Here is a 21,455-nt window from a genome sequence, read left to right as displayed (position 1 = left end):
TCCTCCTTTTGTCTCATACACGTCTTGCTTTTCGTAATTTCTAAAAACTTCAAAATAACTAATTAACCAAATAGTACACAAATGTAAAAAATTCAGCCTGATTTTTTTTTCTAAAAGGTCATAGTGCTGAGAAATGAACTCGAATCAAAGGCTTGTAAACTACTAGCTAAATAATAAAAAAAAAACATCTGGAAATAAAACCAGGAGGGATTATTATTTCCACATATCTGATACATACAAGTTTACATGAATTTATACAATTTATTTTATGTACATTTTGAAGAGAAACCAGATCACCGGAAGTGACGCTTAAACCTCTGACCTGCGATAATAGATCAGAGTTCAAACCAGCAGGACATAATATTTTTATTTTTAGTAAATTTAATTTATTTATATAATTTATAGTTATCATTTAAATTACAATTAAAATTAAAGACTCAAAATTAAATTGTGAATTTCCGACATCGCGAAAAGTGTTTTCCACACCCGTATTTGATTTAACCTGTTAGGATTTGTCAAACCCAAAAGCAATATCTACCAATGAAATACTGTTTTCATCCTCGGGGGCCGAACTATGAACGGTGAACTTAAAGATCTAACCAATCACCGCGCCGGATACTGGAGTAGTCGGAATACAGGTAGGAAGTATATCGCGTTGAAAACTCCTTCATAAGTGAATGCATTACGGTTGCGCTGTTCTGGTCCAGAAGGCCAAATAGCGTCAAGGTAAGACACACGGTTCGGTTTCACAGTACCAGTGCCTTACAGATGGCTTTTGGTTGTCTGTAATATCATACTAGGGAACTGCAATGGTGCTTTTATGAGTGCTATGTGTAAAACAGTGAGATGTTCTCTCTGTCCTTGGTGTGACCAGCGGTTTAGCTCCTTAGCATTAGCTATGCTAAACCTGCAAAACGTCAACACAGTGGACACGAATGGACATCTTAAGTGGGTTTAGATCAGTGCTGCGTGTTAAAGTGCACCTCTCTTTACCTGCCCATGTGTTTTTACTCAAGTATGCACTTGGCGTGGACATCGTGGTTGTTTCCTGCTGTTTAAATGTTAGGTTTCTTATTTAAATCCGTGTTACAGCTGTATTTTCTGTTCCAGAAATGTCCTTCACAACTTAACATTTTTTCTAAGAGCTAATTGTTTATTATTGAGGTGTGTGCACGAGGTATTAAATAAAAGGCATTTAATTCAAGTGACCAGGCAACCCAGCTAATGGTCAACAATAAATGTAACATTAAATGTTAGTATGTTGACAGACATGCTTTAAAAAATAAAAATAAAACGCACAGAAAATCAGCTGTAAAAAAATCTTTAAGAAGAAGAAAATATTGCTCCTAATAATATTATCCTCCTAATTGCTCCTCCTACTACTATTACTACTACTACTACTACTAATAATAATAATAATAAGTAATGAAATGGCTGGCAACCTTGTTAACTGTAGTTGTTCTAGTCCAAAAATAGGCATTATTAATGATGTATGATTAATACAAATACATTATACAGAATGACCACTATATTGCCGAAAGTTTTGGGACACCCCTCCAAATCATTGAATACAGGTGTTGTTTATCAGGGGTTGGACTTGGCCCCTTAGTTCCACTGAAAGGAACTCTTAATGCTTCAGCACACCAAGACTTTTTGGACAATTTCATGCTCTCAACTCTGTGGAAACGGTTTGTGGATGACCCCTTCCTGTTCCAACATGAACCATAGACATGATCCATAAAGACATGGATGAGCGAGATTGATGTGGAGGAACTTGACTGGCCTGACCTCAACCTGATAGAACACCTTTGGGATGAATTAGAGCGGAGACTGAGAGCCAGGCCAAAACTGGGACATCTGCCTTTACATGCACATGAATGTAATATGGAGTTGGACCACCTTTTGCAGCTATAACAGCTTCAAAACTTCTGGGAAGGCTTTCCACAAGGTTTAGGAGTGTGGGGTTTATGGGAATTTTTGACTGAGGTCAGGTGCAGGCCAGTCAAGTTCCTCCACACCAAACTTACTCATCCATGACCTTGCTTTGTGCACTAGTGTGCAGTCATGTTGGAACAGGAAGGGGTCATCCCCAAACTGTTCCCACAAAGTTGGGAGCATAAAATTGGCCAAAATGTCTTGGTATGCTGAAGCATTAAGAGTTCCTTTCACTGGGACTAAGAGGCCTTAAAAAACAACACCTGAATTCAATGATTTGGAGGGGTGTCCCTATATAGTGTCAACATATTGGCAATATAGTGTATGAAATAGAGGCAGAGAAAGGTTGGCATGACATCTGGTTGAGACTAGAGGTGGACTTCAATACTGTGTTCCTGTGGAGAACAACAAAATCTAAGAGACTTTTTTCTTTCCTGCAGGCATGAGTGAACATTCAAATATGGAGCTTTTGGGACAAACAAAGATTCATTAACACGTTTTTATAGCATCCATTTATTTACCCGTAGTAACCTGCCTGGTCAGAGTCTCTGTAGATTACATCAGGTTTATTTATATAACCAGTTAAATTTACTGGAGCAGCTCCATGGACAAGATGGATAAATCAATAGTCCTGTGATGATTTCAGGCCATTTATAAGACCAGTTTATGACCTCGAGTGTTGTAGATGAGGTTTAGGAACTGTCAGAGATGTCCGAATTCACACTGATAAGTGCTGGCATTTTTCTTGTATTTTCTGAGGGAACTGGGGTAAGGTTCATATTATTCTGGCTTTAGGAAAATCCCACTTAGGTTTTAAATCTGAATATATCTCTAATGTGTATATCCATGCTGATTTTTTTATTTGCAGTACATACATGCTGATTTTTTAATTTTTTTGTAACAGTCTTTTCTTTCTTTCTCGGCAGCGTCATGTTGCGTTTGCCAGCAGTTGGTCGGGCCTTGGCCGGGGCAGCCCACTCTAAAGGGAACCTCGCCACCTCTAGCAATGGTAAAACTACACATGCATGCACATACATGCACACAGTCTATTCTGTTTTTAGATGACGAGTTAAAACATTGATAAACAACAATACACTGAATCATTGTTTGAAAGTCACAGTGAAGATGTGTTTCCATGCTTGATGCTTTGTATCACATATTGGTTTCTATCCCATGCAATTTCTTGCTTCGAACCCTATCCATTCTCTTTAAAGCTTATAGATTTTGATACAGAACCAGTAGCATGCTAACTGTTGGGAAGTTTAATCATGTTGTGCTTTGTATGTTACAGTAAGGACATCAATCCGAGCCTCGAGTAACATGGTTGAGGTGTTTGTAGATGGCAAGCCTGTGATGGTGGAACCCGGGACGACTGTACTTCAGGTGACCCTGACCTGCAGCACTCATTTATTAGTTGATCATTTCACTCTTAAGCATTTAACAGGTGACCTGAAATACTGAACTGCTCATTCTTTTCACTCAGGCCTGTGAGAAAGTCGGAGTGCAGATTCCTCGCTTCTGCTACCACGAGCGTCTGTCCGTGGCAGGAAACTGCCGTATGTGTCTGGTGGAGATCGAGCGAGCCCCAAAGGTATCGTTTTCTTACAAGTAACCTCTTAACAGATGAAAGTGTTAAATATGTTTATCATCATTCTGTCCATTTTTGTATGTTTAGTAGTGATTATTAACATTTACGTGATATTTTGTAGTTTTTAGGCTTCATATGTTCTACTTATTATACTTAATGCTATTGATTTGGATTGTGTAACTAGAAGCATTTCTCAGGTGGTTAAAACGGTACAATGAAATTTATACACCGCTGGCCAGATGTGAGTTTGACCATACAGATGAAAAGAAAACTTATCTGCAATCAGATTTGACTGCTTTAATGAATAAAGCCCAGTGTGTTTTAGTAATCAACTGACTTACGATGACCAATGTTACAAGAAAATTGTTCTGTTATTATCAGAGCAGCGCTTGTTCTAAGCTCCAGTTAAAGTGTAACTGCTATAATGATTACGTTCTTTTCTTTACTGATAGCCGGTTGCTGCGTGCGCTATGCCTGTCATGAAAGGCTGGAACATACTGACGAATTCTGAAAAGACACGAAAGGCCAGGTATTCTTTCACCTGTAACTTTTATGGCCATATGTATTAGTTCTTCCTAGATTATTATACTAATTTAATTGTTTTGTTTTGTCAGAGAGGGAGTCATGGAGTTCCTTCTTGCCAATCACCCTCTTGACTGCCCTATCTGTGACCAAGGAGGAGAATGTGACTTGCAGGTAGGAAGACTTTTCTCTCTCTCTCTCTCTTGCCCCCTTCTCATTTCATTTTTCTTTTTTTAAAATATATACAGAGGCTTTGTAGTGAATCTTTCCCCCTAACACTGGCTTTTTGTTGTAGGATCAGTCAATGATGTTCGGTTCAGACCGAAGTCGATTCACAGAGGGAAAGAGAGCAGTGGAGGACAAAAACATTGGTCCTCTCATCAAAACAATTATGACACGCTGCATTCAGTGTACACGCTGTGTCCGGTGAGTGGACTGAGTTCCAGTGCTTTACATCTAGCATTCTGTTGTTGTTGTTTTTTTTTGTTCAATTGAAATTTTAGACATGAATTTCTATCCTCAAGACTGATGAATAGGAGACGAATCAATGAGTTAGTGTAACTGAGTGTAAATGATTTCAAAAGGCAAATCTGTCAGGAGTCTTTATTAAAATATTTTACAAACGTTTTTGATTGAAGTATGGCACCAACGATTTATAGGTAGTGATGCCAACTGTACATATCTGTACATAGTGGATAGCTTCCAGTGTTGAAAAAGCTTCCAATGTTTTAAACATTTCAGTTAAGAGCTTTAAAAAAAAAAAAACCCCGAAAATCCCGGCAAATTGTGTCACATGTTGGGGGCAAATGAGAAGGATTATTTTATGAAACATTGAAGTGAAATGATTTCATTTCCAATTTTGCAAGATAAGTAAACGTAGCTTTACGTCAATTACCAGAAACTGATTTTTAATTACTTACATAATTATTGACAAACTTTAAGTTAATAGTAAGCTTAGAATAGTTATGTAGCTGGGACTGGTTCAGAATGTTGCTATGGTTTGTGTGAAAATGGCCTGAGCAGCTTTTCTTTATCCATATATAGAGATCAGGTTCAAAAAGAACATGAGAGAATGGGCATTGCAAGATTTCCATTGCAGAACACCTGATTAATCACTGAAATATTGTTTCGTTGCAGCTTTGCTAGTGAGATCGCTGGTGTGGAGGATCTGGGCACCACAGGACGTGGTAACAGCATGCAGATTGGCACTTATGTAGAGAAAATGTTCCTGTCTGAGCTGTCCGGGAACGTGATCGATGTGTGTCCTGTTGGAGCGCTGACATCAAAACCCTACGCCTTCACAGCCCGACCCTGGGAGACGAGGTAACAAGTGATCAGTAGTATATAAATTTAGACGAAGGCCTTGATTGGAATCGAAATGATGATTAGAATATTTAGTAAACCTTCTATAAAGATCAGATTCTGGTGTGACATTGTGCGTATTATTTCTGTTAACAGAAAGACAGAATCTATCGATGTGCTGGATGCGGTGTGTTCTAATATCGTGGTGAGCACAAGAGGTGGAGAGGTAATGAGGATCCTGCCTCGCCTTAATGAGGACGTCAATGAGGAGTGGATCTCGGACAAAACCAGGTAAACGTCCAACTGACTCAAAAACATGACTTGTTTCTCCAGGGTGCTTCTGCAAAACTTTTATGAGGAGCATAATCTAAATGTAATTCTTGCTTGTTCCCTCTCTTGTTTCTTCTATCAGGTTTGCATATGATGGACTGAAGAGGCAGCGCTTGACCCAGCCCATGATCAAGGATGCCAGCGGTCAGCTTGTGCCCACTCCCTGGGAGGATGTTCTCCCACGTGTAGCTGGCGTGGTAATGATCTTAAATAGATATTTTGTAAATGTAAATAATTATGTATATGTGTATACCGTTTGTTTATTTTTTTTTAATAAAATGTGAATGCATTTGCAGCTCCAGGGAGTCCAGGGCTCTGAGATTGCAGCCATTGCTGGTGGGTTGGTAGATGCAGAGTCTCTGGTAGCCTTGAAAGACCTGCTGAACAAGCTGGACAGTGAAATCCTGTGCACAGAGGAGATCTTCCCTATGGCTGGTGCTGGGTGAGTTCCATTAGTTAATCCAACTCTGATAAAAACCCACTATTTGGAGTGCATGCTATTATATAGAATCCCGTCTGAGTGAGCATAAAGTGCCTCTTCCTTGGGATACTTACTGACAGTGTGTGTGTACAGATGTTATGTGTAGTAAATACACTCTGAACTCTGTCTCTCACCCAGAACCGACCTGCGCTCTAATTACCTGCTAAACAGCCGTATAGCTGGTATCGAAGAGTGTGATCAGCTTCTTCTGATTGGAACGAACCCACGCTATGAGGCTCCCCTCTTCAATGCCCGCATCCGCAAAAGGTCCTTGTCTGTCTGCATAGAAGTACTTACTATAACTCAGTAATAAATATAATTTATTCGTACTTCAGTACAGATGTTGGTTTATTGCAACCTAGACTTTTTTTTTTTATTGAATGTGCAACATTTTAAAATACCGTTGAAATAACTTTCTATGTCTTTCTAGCTGGCTCCATAATGAGTTGCAAGTCTCTGTGGTGGGTCATCAAGTGGATCTTAGCTATTCTTACAACCACCTGGGTGATTCCACTCAGGTACTGCAGGAGATTGCTGCCGGTACGCATCCTTACTGCCAGGTAACTCCACCTTTCTTCTTACTGCCATTGCAGCTATCAGTTTCAGTATAGTTAGATCACCGTTTTTACTCTAGCTTAACATATGAACTGAGTTCTGAGTGCTGAGTTTGATTCAAGCAATTGGCTGATGTAAGAAATGGCTGCTGAATCATCATCAGATCAGTTTTGGTGGCTTGTTTCATTCATTCACTCATTCAGCTTAAGCACCTCATCTAGTTTGTGGTAAATTCTGATCCTTGGATCAGTGGACACCATGGGTTTTACTGTTGGATTGATGGAACAATTTAAAAAGCAATGGCTGAAATTAATCGACAACAGTCATAAATCAGTTTTTATCAATTATAACTGCTTATATGCCAATTGTTCCCAAAAATGGCTGACCACTGGCATGTATACCAGTGTACTATACTATTCATAGTAGCCAGTTTGTCTGTTTTTGGGAGGTGGGAGGAAAGTAGAGCACCAGGAGAAAACCCATACAGACTTGGGAACTCCCCACAGACTGTACCGAACTTGCACCCTGAAGCTCTAAGGCAGCAACACAGCCCACTGCACCATCACGGCATGCGTTGTTCCAAATTGGTTACTCATTTGGCAAAAAATGTATCAGCTCCAGACCCAGCACCTTCTTGTTGAAACCATGTTGGACCATGTGTAATGTTGAGTCAATCCAAGATGGCAGTTATAAAACCAATAACACTGTATCCTTGTGTTAGGTGCTGGCTCAGGCCAAGCGGCCAGTAGTGGTGGTTGGAAGCTCCTGTCTCCAGAGGGCAGATGGTGCCGCCATCTTGAGTGCCGTGTCCACAATTGCTCAGAATGCCCGTGTCAGCAGTGGGGTTGATGAGGGATGGAAGGTCCTGAATGTGCTGCATAGGTTAGTCCAGTTTCATGTCGGTCTACATTTTTATAAAGCAACTGCCTTGTGTGTGTGTGTGACAACCTTTGGGTCAAGTGTATATTCTGACATAATTGATAGATTTCATAGATTGTTACTAGTCAGTGTATTAGTAAGATGACTGTCCAGTATTTCTAGATATGAAAGAATGGTTTTCAACATTTGGTGTGTGTTGTTTTTGTGTGTGTGTGTGTGTAGAGTGGCAAGTCAGGTAGCAGCACTGGATCTCGGCTATAAACCTGGCGTGGAGGCAATCAGGAAGAACCCCCCTAAAGTGTTATTCCTGCTGGGAGCTGATGCTGGCTGCATTACTAGAGCAGACCTGCCCAAAGACACCTTCATTATCTATCAGGGTGAGTCCTTCTAGTCTTCCACAGGTTATCTCACCAAACAGACTCACTGTTTACAGTAAGTGTTACAGAAAAAGGTGTGCCATGACCAATTTTGGTAATAATTTAGCTAATTATGTTTGGAGGAATCCTGCCTTGATGCCCGATGACGCCTGAGATAGACACAGGCTCCCTGTGACCCGAGAATAGATCGGTTAAGCGGTACAGACAATGAAATGAAATGAATGTTTGGAGGAAAAAAGGTTGCCATGATATGGGCCTGATTCTTTGCAAACAGTACTGGGGTATTACACATCACCGAAGGAATAGCAAACATATTAGAGGAGAACTTTATAACGTCTGGGATTTGAAAATTATTTGCCAAGAGGAATGGACCAAAATTGAACCGCAGTGCTGCAAAAACCTAGTTTCTATAGACACCTTAAAGCTATTGTTCACAAATACAAAGCAGTGATTTGTTTTGGTGTCTGATCAATTTCAGTTGCATTTTAAAAGAAAATTACGAGGTTCGTGCTTGTTAATACATTATTTATTTATTTTTTTTAAAAAGTGTGTAAATCTGATGTGGATATATTCACCCAAAATTCATACAGTATTATTGTAAAAGAAGTGTTCAAACACTTTGGTTGTTATTTAATGTAGAAGTATGACAGTTGCACAATTAAGTAAATTATACAGTTCCTATGTCATTTATATTAATTGCATTCCCAGGGCAATGAGTGTCCCACAACCATCAACTCTCTCTCTCTCTCTCTCTCTCTCTCTCTCGCTTTTAATGCAGGTCATCACGGTGATGTGGGAGCCCCCATGGCTGACATCATCCTGCCTGGTGCAGCATACACAGAGAAGAACGGCACATACGTAAATACAGAGGGGCGCGCACAGCAAACCAGGGTGGCAGTCACCGCTCCTGGTATGGCTCGTGATGACTGGAAGATCCTTCGAGCCATCTCTGAGGTGTGTGTGTGTGTGTGTGTGTGTGTGTGTGTTCACACATAATTTGAATGAAAGTGATGTAGATACTGGTTTGGTTTAGTTTCAATTACAAATTGCACATAATTAACCAAAGTAAAAAGTTTAAGGAATTGAGAAACATACCTTTCTCTCTGTAATCGAATCAAAAGTACTTCATTTAGACTGAATCTGGTTGTTTTGGTCTGAACCAGACTGCAGATATCGTGTTCTCACCTACACATGTGAACACCAGTTGTCATCCCCTTAGTGAATTTTTAAATGGTAGACCTTTCCATTTACATTTGGGTTCCCCTGCTCCGTTATTTTGCTGGTTGGGATTTCTTTCCACATTGTATTGTTTGCTTTGTGTGTGCTAGCTTGCTGGAGTCTCACTGCCCTACGAGACATTAGATGAGGTGAGGAACAGACTGGCAGAGGTGGCCCCCAACCTTGTGCGTTATGATGATGTGGAGGAAGCAAACTACTTCAAACAGGCTAATGAGCTTGCTATGGTAGGTGTCTTTTCTTGTTTGTATTTGTGAGAAAACTGTATTGGATTTGACCAGTCATAGTCCACTGGACAAGTGACAGTTTTAATGTTCTGAACATGTTTTAGCACAGAAATGTAATTGATGGGGGCACAAAAAGTATAACATAACAATGTAATACAGTGTGATGAACAAAGCTACATAGTTAAATATATTGATATAGACTCAAATGATTATATAAATTCCTGTGTAGGGGATTATTCATACACAGACTCAACTGTTTGAGATGCATCATGTCTGTACCCTGGACAAAAATAAATAAATCAGTAAGTCATTAGTTATGAGCTGTAGTGTTTCTCATCATACATAAAACATTGTGTTCTGCTTCCCACTTGCGTGTTCAGAAACGTTTACGTCATTCACGAAAGCTGATTGATCTTTCTAGTTTGCATAGTGCAGCTTATGAAGTAGCGTGCACTATAGTTACAGCACCAAATTACAATTATCAGTTAAAAAAAAGGCAAAACAACTAAAATCCCAGGCTACCGATTTGTCCGCCCCATGCCTATGTAATCATTGACGGGTATTTAGATTATCTATCTACTCTCTTCCCAGGCTGTGAATCAGTCCCTCCTTGCAGAGCCTCTTGTTCCTCCTCAGCTTTCAGTGAAAGATTTCTACATGACAGGTAATGACACTCAATTTCTATAGTGTAGTGTAAACTTGTTTTTATTTAATAAAAAAAAAAATACGGCTTTGTGATGGTGCAGAATTCAACAGCTTCCTTTAACAGCGCTGTGCTTGAACTATAATCTGACCAATATTATTGTATTTTTCTTTTTTCTCTTCATAGACTCCATTAGCAGGGCCTCCCAGACAATGGCCAAGTGTGTAAAGGCTGCGACCGAAGGAGCAGCAGCAGTAGAGGAGCCTGCTATCTGCTAAAATGCACACGTCTCTGTCCATTACCATGTTAGAATTGAACAAATGTAATGTTTGATCCAGCCCACACCTACATCTGCTAAATTTTGCTTCTATTTAAATGTGCTAAAAAAAAATGTACGCATTACCTTCCCGCACTGAGCTCGAGGGAGAACTGCTTTGTTATCTAAAGCTCTTAATGAATAAAGTTGTATGATGTACATTTGTCCTCATGTACGCTATCTGCACTGACCACAGCACTACATCAGTGCAAACCATATCAGAGTTAATGTGTCAGAGAAGGTGGTTTGTGCTAAATGTATTCAGTTTTACTGAATTCAGATGTGTATGAGCATTCAGTTCTCTATACTTATATTTTAGACATGACTTGACCTTTGTGTTTGTTTTATTTGTGGTCACACCGCAGAAAGAGAAATCTGCATTAATTGCAGCACTTAATTTGGTAAAAAAAAGAGAAAGAAAAGAAAATGACGTTATATAGAGGTTGATAGGGGGCATCCTCTCATCCACTTTCTATGTTGAAGCATGTATTTTGCTTTCCTGATTTCAACTTTTATTTATTATCTGCATCGTGTACAGTTATTATGGTATAGTTATTACGAGACAATGTTGTCAGGGTTTCATGAGATTTGTGTCGCACTGCCACTGAAGTCAAGTTCAGAATTTGACTTAAAGCATGAATGAGACGTGTGATGATGATGATGATGAGGCTGCCGGGGGAAGACTTGAGGGAGATCCCGTTCAAGTTTGCAATCAATAACGAGGGGGGAAGTCAAATCAAGCCAAAGTTGACGTGTGTGCACTTCAAACATCAGCACAGCAAACTCTTCATTCATCTTTCAGCTCTGAGAAACGGAGTGGCTTTAAAATAAAGCCGAACACACAAAGTTGAATTCCAAAATGGTTGCGGAGGTTGTTGTTGCACTGTCGCCTGTTGTCATGTCCCCCCGGTGCCTGTAGTAGTGCTGTAAGAAGCCTCGATCCGGCGACCAAACCAACACCCTGTGCTCCATGTATACGCGCACTTTTTATCAAAATAACCCACATCCAAACGCGCGCGACGTTCACCCGAAGGTGCGTGCGGGAACGAAATCAGGACCATCGCCGGATATATGCGGAGAATACGCCTCGGGATTAAGCCGGTCATTCGTAATAGCCGTCGATAGCGGGTGAAAAAGCGAGCCTTGTCCGGCTAACGCTAACGCTAGCGGGCTAAGCTAAAACCGGAAGCGAGCAGCTGGCGCAGCACGGGAGTCGGAGTGAGTAGAAAGGCCGGCGCGAGTGCGAGGCAAAGCAGGTTGCTTGCTACGCGACTCGGGAGGATTCTGTAGGCCCACGGTAACTACGGATTTCGCTTTAAGAAAACATTTAAAAAGGAAACAAGCAGGACGAAAAACTCGACTAGTTTGATAAACATAATACGAAAAAAAACCCTTTATGTGTTAAAAACTCGCTTTTGAGATTTTTAAACGAAAAAAATTTTTTTTTCGTTTTTGTTTTTTATTTTCGCTTCACGGCACCATTTTTGCGCATTAAAAAAAAAAACGAGTCACGACATATACCACAGACAATGAATGTAGCGTGGGAATAATTTGTTAATATAATGTTTTAGTGTTTATAATCCATCCAACTCCACCTAGCTAGCTAATCAGTTCGTTTCCTATCTGCCTTCGTTTTCCGTCTTTCATCCGCAGCGAAATGATCAAACGGTGACCGCGCGCGCGCTGCTTTAAGCGTCTCTCCTAATCCTGGCCTCTTAAGTAACTGATAACGCGACCCAAGTGTGAGATAGAGCAGGAGGCGGGAAGTTTTGGCCACCATCCCCTTGCACGTTTAAACTCGCTTTGCATGTCAAAACCTTCCGTGCACTCTTTAAACATTTGAGGATTTTTGCCCTTCATCTGCTCAAAGCACCTGCTTGACCAAGTAATTAAAATGTGTAGCTAGAAACGGATCCGCTGTGATCATGTCTTATACTTTTATCATTGCATCGTGCATTTGGTTCTGATTTTAACGTGAACTACTGAATCTTGACGATTATTATAACTCCAGCACTGACAAAACAGACCTCATTCTTTTAACCCTAGGTGTAGTTTGTGAAAGGAAAATGCATGCACGCATATAAACATATTAGTGTTTATTAGTGTTTAATCTGATGCACGACTCACTCTCTCGCTCACATACACACGGTATGGATGTGGGTGTGGGACTGGTCTTTGATGAATTATTAGTTAGATAGGAAAAGGGGGGAAAAACATCTCAAGACACTTCCCTCAGTCTTATAATTGGAAGCAGTGCTATATGGAGATTGGTGAAGATTATGAGGAACCAATTAAAAGTTTCATCAGTCTCATCCGTTTTTTTTTTTAATCCAAAGTGGACTACAGAGTGTTCTGATAGTTTGGCTCTGGGTATTTGACCTCCTATTAATGGAGATAGCCGATAATTAGTACTTGCGTCATTTCTAATAAAGATTATCCACTCCTTGAGAAGCGAAGTAGTTAAATGTACCTTTCCTGGTTACTAGAGAGGTACCAACATTAATGTGTATCTTTTACATGGTCCTGTGAATTAGTGTACCTTTTAAAAAAAATGACATGTAGTCGTCATGTGAAAGCAGTACTCAGACATGTGCTGTAGATGAAAGGTTTTAATCAGATATTTTTCTGCCAGCTGATGTTTCAGAGAGTTTCAGCCTTGGGATGTATGAAGGGAAACATATTCACTATTCGGAGGTGGACCACAAGCCTCTGTGTTCATACAGCCCAAAGCTCTGCAAACAGCGCAGGCTTAATGGCTACGCTTTCTGCATTCGGCATGTTTTGGAGGACCGGAGTGCCCCTTTCAGGCAGTGTGAATATGTAGCCAAGTACAACAGCCAACGCTGCACCAACCCCATCCCAAAGACCCAAGATCGCAAGTAAGTGTGCATTATATATTACATAAACGCATTAAACCAATTTTTTTTAGTATACTTACATTCATTCATTTATTTATTTATTTATTTTATCAGATATTGCAGCAGTCACCTGCAAGTTATGGGTGTCCTGCCAAAGAAAGAGAGGAAGAAAAAGCAAGACACTCTCGACTCTCTAGCCCTAAACATAACTGTGCCCTCTCTGGCTCTGAAAGCTTCTAATGACCTGGACCACTTACTCCCAACTTCACCCTCCTTACTTACTCGTCTGCTCCCATTGGACCCATATGCCTTCTTCAAGGTTGATAAAGTGAAGAAAGAAAGCCCTAACTTGGGGAAGAAAGTCACAAATCGTTCAATTAATCATAAACAGAGACATAAAGATCAGACGGCGGCCCCAGCCATCTCCCCACATTCCATCTCTCTTATTTCTCAACAGGCTGTAGGACCTTCCCAAGCTCCTTTAGTAACCAAATCCCCTCTAATATCCGCCTCACAACATCCCAAACCTAAATCAGGGCCAGTATGCACAACAGCTCCTGCACAGGCTGGGCTTCAGACTTTGACCACCACCAATCCCAAGCCAGAGATACACCCAGAACTTGTTCTCCCCCAGAGAGTTGTACCTCCAACTCCAAGCAGTGCAAGCACATGTTTGGGCCCAGCGAAGGAACTGAGAGCACCAGTACAACATCAGGCACCATGCTTGATGCAGCTTCACAGGCTGATGGAGCAGCAGAGAAGAAAGCATGAAGATCTGAGGCCTCATTTTGGTGTGTAACTGCTGATTTATACCCTGTAGTAAGTAGCCTTTAAGCTTTTCTAACAGTTTCTATTGCAGACTTGGACTGGTCCGAAGACAGCGGAGAGGAGGAAGAGAGCCAAGTGGAGAAAGTAGCATTGTTCAAGTATCAGAGCCCACAGGACAGAAGGTGTGTATTACACATACAGTTTAAAAACATTTGTGATTTTTTACTTTTTAATACTGACCTGCAAGCGTCATGCCATGTTTCTTCTGAATACCATAGATGGTAAAAATCTATAAGCTCTTGTTCAACCAACTATCAGTTCTGTCAACAATCTATTAGTGTTATTTAAGGTTTCTTTTGACAATATGCATTTAATCTGTTTACTTTTAGTTTTGCTTGAAAGGAATTTGAGGTCATGTTCAATACACAGTGACATTAACATGTACCTCCTAATTCTCTCCAACTCTCCAAATGCTTATTTTACTCCGTGTAATCATCTCACATGACTTGTCCATGGTAGCCTGCATGAAGAGCATTCAGTCTGGGCTAGAAGGAAATCAGCCCCAGCCTCTCTTCTTCATACCATTCTGTTTTTTCGCTATGGTCAAGATATTTGTTAATGGCAAATACTGTCATAAGACATTTGTTAATGCCAAATACTGTGATGTAGATGCCAAAAATAAAAACCTTATATTTATGAAAACCTTATAATAATAATTAAAAAATTGGGAGGATGGCCATGTATAAAATGCAAATCCTTATAAGTAAGCAGTCAAATTGTGAAACATTGTGGTTATCATTAACACAGTGGCATTGACTGTAGTCCAGTCAGTGAAGCTTGATAGACGTGTGTAATATAGCAATATATGTGATGTTTACTCTGATGATTTCATATTACCAGCCCTGCTAGCCTTTACATATTTTGTTAGTCTTTATAGTCTACAAGAATATAATAAACAAGAATAAAAAGTTAGATGAGCCAACCAGCACATTAATCTCGAATGAGACTTATTTTTTTTTAATTCTCTGATATTAATTGATACCACTGGAAGCCCCGCCCTCTTTCCTTCGTCTCACAATAGCAATGAAATATGCTTGAAAGATGAGCTAGCACCCTTTGGTCATGGTATATGGAGAATATGTATGTAAAAATATGTAATGCAAACATCTCAAAATCCACCATCCAGCTGGGTTTTTCATGACTGCAGCTGTCAACAAACTGAAAATTTCATGTATTTATTTATATTTGATTGTTTTTACCTCTATGATGTGTTTGTAGATGATTAAATCATTTTTTAAATGGTCAAGTTTTTGGCATAATAAGGTTAAAACAAAGATGACTTATTTAAACAGCTCGTTTGTATTGTAGAAAACATTCGACTCATCTCACCCCTGAGACGTGCTAATCTGTATCTAATCTGTGTTTGTTCTGTACAACAGGGCTGTCAGTTCTGGTTCCCGCAGGGAGCGGCTGGCGGGGCTTTGCGGCTATTTGAGACAAAAGCACAGACAATTGCGTAGAGAGGAACGAGGCTTCAGGAGAGAGAGAAAGTCCCAACACACTCTCCGCAATGCTTTGCTTCAGGCAGCCACACATGACCCTGATCACACTGCTCAAATAATTCAGCAGCGTCATACTGAAAATTCAGCAACCTCAAGGTAAATACACAGCCTAGAGCACCTTATGAATTCTGGGTATGTAAATGTGTCTTGTGCTTGAAGACAAACTTTGCCAGGTAATTGCTGATAAACATATTTGTTTCTTTGGACTTTAATTTATTTATTGCACCTCCCTTAATGAGACCTCATCTAATTAAACAGGCATTATAAAAAATATTTCATGCCGTATGTAATCTGTTGAAAATCCAACAATAATAGAAGCATTTAGGGGAAATTCCTTTGTAATATCCTTCTCATTAGGAGCAAGAATGAATATGTAAAATTTCATGAATGCAGGTCTAGAAACAGATTTTTGTTTCTGAATACTGGAAAAAAAATATAAGAGAATTCAAAGAAATTTATGTGGATTTAATGTGTTTTCAATCAAGTGGGTGTTTTTAAGGTTACAGGTCAAGAGCTTCAGTTAATGTTCACACCAAACATCAGAATGAGGACAAAGTGTGACCTTTGTAACTTTAACCATGGCGTTGTTGTTGGTGTTGTTGGTGTTGTTGGTGTGTGTGTGTGTGTGTATTTTGAAATGTTTAATAATATTGTATCAAAATGACTGGGTTTATTACCATCCATTGAAATGTATGACTCATCTTCAGTGTCAGTGAAAGGTAAATGTGTTGTTAAATGGATGTTTGTTTTGCTAGTACTGCAGGTAGCTCAGACTCAGGACTGTGTGTGGCCCAGGTTAACGGCAAAGCCTGCACTAACCACTCCTTGCCTTTCACCAGACACTGCCTCCAACGTATCCTTACAAAGATGCACAGCCATGTCCGGTCAAGACAGAAAGGGCTTTCATACGGGTCTCTACGCTGACTATTCACCAGCTAAAAGTATAGCAACAGATACTGCATGCCGTTGAGATGTTGAGCAACTCCCAAAAATGTTTTATTAGTATTATTTTAGTATAATTAGTCGTTGTAGATCTTTACTTCAGCCAAGAAGGGAATAAGACAAACAGCAAAGCATGGGGGGCAAAGAGTGGCAACTATATAAAAAAAGAAAAGACATTATCTGTCAGTTGTATGTACAAGAAATGATTGTTATTGATCATAAAGAATGATTTGTCATTGGAGAAAAAAAGATTAATATCACCTGCCTGCTCAGCTGTATGAAAATGATATTTGGATTTGTTTTAAATGAACAACCCAGTCCTTGTGCTCATAATATCGCGGTACTAATAGCATATTTTACGTTTATTATAACATCATATTATAGTTTGCATTTGTATTCTGCCATTTATAACAAATACCTTCCACTTGGGACAGCCCTGGGCTGATGTATTTATACAGTAGTCTATTACTGTGTTATTGTGTATGTTATTGTTTTGTGTTGTATACTGTATTGGTCCTTATGGGTGTTGATCAGATATCCTGCAGAACAGATCACAGCAGCTGTTCTCAAGCTGCACTGCACGTTTTGCGGATGGGGCACAGTGTTCTGTCCCGGTCTTCGACATCACACATCAGACACCACTCTGTCAAGAGCATGCAAAGAAAATGGTGCGTTGTATTTAGACCCACTGAAATTGGATCACACTGTTCTCTCATTTTTTATGGATGAATGTATTTATATACATACATAGTGTACTGTAGTGAATAGTTGTAGGCCAGTCTTTTAGTATGGTGTAGTACTCTAAGTATTTGTGGGTCACATGTGTACTGTCTGGCACACGGCACAGGATAACTTCCTTCGTGGAGACGTCAGCCGCAGAACATACCATCACCAGCAGCAGCTGCAGCAGCGAAGGCGGCTGAAGAAGGCCAAACTTCCGGCACTGAGCAAAAAACAGAAGAAAAAGGGCAGAAGAGGAGCGGTACGCAGACCTCAGAAACCCATCCCCCCTGCACTGCCCCAGGGTAATCTGGGAATGCCCTCTGTCCTGTGCCTACCGACACAACCCACTGGGATAAGGTAATATTCTGAATAAGCTTGTGTGTCTGTGCTTGTATGTTTGGTATGTACCTCATTGTCCAATTTTTTTTTATATTGACAGGAGTCCCTTGAGTCCTGATCTGAGTGCTGATGAGCTTCCGGATGACATCACTAGTGACATCAGTGACATTCCTCATGACCTGGAGCTGAATCAGGAAGATTTCGATGTTCTGTCCCGATTCCCAGATGACCTACAAGACTTTGATCTGTTTGAAGGTAGCAAAACGTGCATTTTTGTTCAATTTTCAGTTGCTGACAATTGAGATGAGTTGAGATCTGTGGTCTTAGAACACACATCAGGCTGTGTGGCAAAAATGTAGTGCCATTATGACAAGATAGCCAACGGCAAAGTTCTGGTAGTGTCTCAAATGTTTTGAATGAAATTTTTTTTGTGTGACCACAATGCGCTGTTAACTTCTTTTAACCGTGATAATATTATGTTTTTCATCACAGGTAAGCAAAGTGAGCTCTTACCTACGTCAGAGGAAGCTGAGGAGCTGGTGCGGGTCCTGCAGGATATGGGATCCTACCCAGAATCCCTGGCATGCCTGAGCAGTATAGCTGAGCTCGGTCCGGTGGAGGGCTCAGACTGCCGCGGGATGGAGGGCGGTGTCATGGACCTGCTCGGTGCTCGTCTTTCAGCTGAGACCCTGTCCAGTCTGGAGCTGGACCCGAGCCTGCTTCCTACAACAGAGGACAACTTCCCCTCTTCCCCCCGTTCCCCTCCATCTTCCATAAGTCACCTGAGAGACGGCGCTCGTTCACAGAGGCGTCACTTAACACACATTGACGACCCCAAAGATGATCTGGTTGATGAGGACGTGTCCCACGGCTCCTGGGGCGTCCTCGCTCTGCCTCTCAGCGACTCGACTCAACTCCACAATCTCATCACCTCAGACGGCCTGCTCATGTCCACGGCGTTGTCCACGCCACCAACTCCCATGCCAACAGCCCCTTGCCAACCCACCGCTACGCTTTCTGCCCTACCTGAGAGCAGCCTGACCATCCCAGTCACTTCCGCTTCCTCTTCCTCACCCCGGATGGACTTCCTGTTTCCAGGGCACCTCAAACACACACTCCCCACTCTGTTCAGCCACTGCGGAATTCCTGCTGACCTGCAGCCTCACCACAGTGCTCCAGCGCCCACTATGGACCAGACCTGAGCGGCCATCAGGAACAATTACAAGTGCACATCTCTTAGTATTCAGGGAAGGTTTTAATTTTATAACTTGCATGGGTTCTTCGGCTTAACTACTCTATCTTCCCATATCCTGATGGGTTTTTTTTTTTTGTCACTTGCACACCCCAGAGCAATAAGGAAACCCCACAAGCAAGAGTATATGGCACGCTTATTTTCTACAACAGATAAATTAGATGGATTTTAGCCATGGATGCACACCACTTGTATTCTTATATATGCATATTTAATATATTTATAGAGTAGTGATGTGCACAGCTAGTTTTATCGATTTCGAGTCCAAATGTGTGGTTTACTGGTGGAAATGTGGTTCCTCGTCTAGAAATACTATGAATTGGTTATATGATGGAAGAAAACAATGGCTGAAAGATATCACCGGTGTATCAGTTGTCTCCTCCTGTCCTGTAACGATTAAAGTGGTTATATCGGCGGCTGGTGTTTGTGCTTTTCGTAGCTGTTCTGCTGTTGGGTTCTGCTTTTTTTAGTGTCAAGTGCCATGAAAGCTATGTAAACCTTTCATAATCAGTGTGCTGCAAATCAATAGTGTCCTTTAAAGACGAGCTATAGATATGCTTAAAATGTCTTTGTTATGAACATCTCATTCTGTATATGTAATGTAACACTGATGCCAGGAATCCATATTTTCCGGGCTTTCACGTTTGCAATTAATTTTTGGAAGACGTTTTGTCTATTGTGTAATGGATAAAAGCTCAGTAATGCTTGCGTCATCTCAAGGCCTCTGTATGAACAGATTGTATGAATTATCTTCACAGTAACATCACACCGATCTCACAATCTCACATCGCATGAAATTTCAGTCGAAGGCAAGTGATGAGAACAGAGAAAAAGTATGTTTGATTCGAGTAGGCCTGCCAGTGTCTCAGATAATGCTGCTTTCATCAGTGTCAATAACAGTATATTATTCCTGCATAAACAGAGAAGCTGGGATCTGTATTTTTTTTTTTTTGTATTTGTATTCACTGAATGTATTGAATGATGGAAGGATTTGTTTATTATAACCAATAGAATTTTATCGCCCCCTCTGCTTTGTGTATTGAAATGTCTTGACTTTTTGTTACTAAAGTGTGTGGATGTGGGTATGTGATAAACACAGATGTATCACATTTTTTTGTTTGTTTTATCAGAAATGCGTAAATTAAATCTGCTATGACTATTAGACAACGTCTCAATATTTTTTTTTAATTCAAGCAATGCAGAATAGCATCTTTTATATAGTCTCTAGAGAGAATGACATCATTTGATTAGTTTGTTTAATGTCATTTCTCAAAATGATTAATCAGTCTATTTCAGATGTTTTTAGAACTTCTAACACTGCTTCTGTTGGCCTTTCTTCTTCCAGTAGTGCATCCTAGTACCGTCAGTTTCCCAGGTAAGCGGTGCACACGCACCCGGCCGTCCACTTGATGTAAAAGAAAATGCGATTCATCAAACCAGGCCACCTTCTTCCAATTGCCCAGTTCTGATGCTCAGCTGCCAACTGTAGGTGAGTTCAGCAGTGTACAGGGCAGCACCAAACACAGAACACACAGTGCATTTCTGCTTGCTATCATAGCCGGCATTGATTTTATGCTACATTAGCTCTTCTCTGGAATCAGACCAGATGGGCTAGCCTATGCTCATCAGTGATTCTTGGGGGCTCATGACCCTGTTGTTGGTTGACTGTTTGTCCTTTTGGTAGGTACTAATCACAATACCTGCCACTGCTGTGATCAGTTGTCTAGTCATCATAACTTGGCTCTTATTAAAGTCTCTCAGATCATTAAACATGCCTATTTTTCTTGCTTCCAACACATGAACTGATTGTTCACTTACTCCTAATATATTCCACTCCTTCACAGGTGCCAAGCAGCAGCTCCAGACTTGCATTTTCACTAGCATGCAGTGCCTTCCCTATTTTGTATTGTACCTGATATTGTAATTAGGATTATATGTCAATAATCTACACAAAATAGCGCATAATATGGAAGTGGGAGTTATTTGTTATAATGGAAGTTATTTAAGGATTCACCCACCTTTTGGTAGACATTTTGATAGTTTCAGCAAAACCTGAACCCTCAGTCTGTGGTCTAATGAGACTGAACTGTTTGGCACAAAGCACTACATTTGGTGAAAACACATCATTGTTTATCAGTACACCACAGTGTACTTTCAAAGACACATGGTGGTGGTAGCATCGTGTTGCGGGGATATTTTCAGCAGGGACTAGGAAACTGGTCAGGGTCAGATCTACACTGATCTACATCTCAAGAGCTCTTGATTGTTGTTGCAGAAAGGACATTATATACTGTCCAATGAGGCTGGGTTTCCTTTTGAGCCTGGTTCCTCTCAAGGTTTCTTCCTCATATCATCTCAGGAAGTTTTTCCTTGCCACAGTTGCCCCAGGCTTGCTCATTAGGGATAAAATTAACTGAATTTTTTTCTGTTTCTATACTTCTGTAAAGCTGCTTTGAGACAATATCCGTTGTTAGAAACACTATAAGGAGAACTGTGGAGACCTTTATTATCAGCACACATACATTACAGCACAGTGGAACTCTTTTCTTGACATATCCCAGCTGAGGAATTTGGGGTCAGAGTGCAGGGGCAGCTATGATACAGCGCCCCTGGAGCAGAG

General features: G+C 40.6%; 2 protein-coding genes across 5 annotated transcripts; both read left to right on the top strand.

The window, feature by feature from the left end:
• Positions 1-623: 623 nt before the first annotated feature.
• ndufs1 (NADH:ubiquinone oxidoreductase core subunit S1) lies at positions 624-10,550 on the top strand. Its single transcript, XM_058403905.1, has 19 exons — positions 624-726; positions 2,862-2,944; positions 3,227-3,318; positions 3,419-3,526; positions 3,976-4,052; positions 4,138-4,219; positions 4,341-4,471; positions 5,183-5,368; positions 5,504-5,638; positions 5,760-5,874; positions 5,974-6,119; positions 6,297-6,425; positions 6,589-6,718; positions 7,435-7,595; positions 7,815-7,969; positions 8,748-8,923; positions 9,298-9,432; positions 10,024-10,096; positions 10,262-10,550. Exons 2-19 carry the CDS (start codon positions 2,866-2,868, stop codon positions 10,351-10,353), a joined length of 2,202 nt encoding a protein of 733 aa, XP_058259888.1. The 5' UTR covers positions 624-726; positions 2,862-2,865; the 3' UTR covers positions 10,354-10,550.
• Positions 10,551-11,170: 620 nt separating this feature from the next.
• On the top strand, positions 11,171-20,500 carry ino80db (INO80 complex subunit Db). Of its 4 annotated transcripts, none has more exons than XM_058403904.1 (10): positions 11,171-11,424; positions 13,024-13,270; positions 13,364-14,040; positions 14,109-14,199; positions 15,457-15,675; positions 16,335-16,432; positions 17,056-17,189; positions 17,369-17,601; positions 17,684-17,838; positions 18,076-20,500. In XM_058403904.1, exons 2-10 carry the CDS (start codon positions 13,053-13,055, stop codon positions 18,783-18,785), a joined length of 2,535 nt encoding a protein of 844 aa, XP_058259887.1. In that variant the 5' UTR covers positions 11,171-11,424; positions 13,024-13,052; the 3' UTR covers positions 18,786-20,500. The 4 variants fall into 4 exon arrangements, with proteins under 4 accessions (XP_058259887.1, XP_058259886.1, XP_058259885.1 ...); XM_058403903.1 differs by having other exon boundaries at positions 11,171-11,609; XM_058403901.1 differs by having other exon boundaries at positions 11,172-11,688; positions 18,076-20,499.
• Positions 20,501-21,455: the final 955 nt, after the last annotated feature.

This window comes from Hemibagrus wyckioides, linkage group LG11, assembly GCF_019097595.1.
Source record: "Hemibagrus wyckioides isolate EC202008001 linkage group LG11, SWU_Hwy_1.0, whole genome shotgun sequence".
Classification (NCBI taxonomy): Eukaryota; Metazoa; Chordata; class Actinopteri; order Siluriformes; family Bagridae; genus Hemibagrus; species Hemibagrus wyckioides.
Note: the sequence above shows the minus strand (reverse complement) of the source record. Positions and strands in the feature narration are given on the sequence as shown.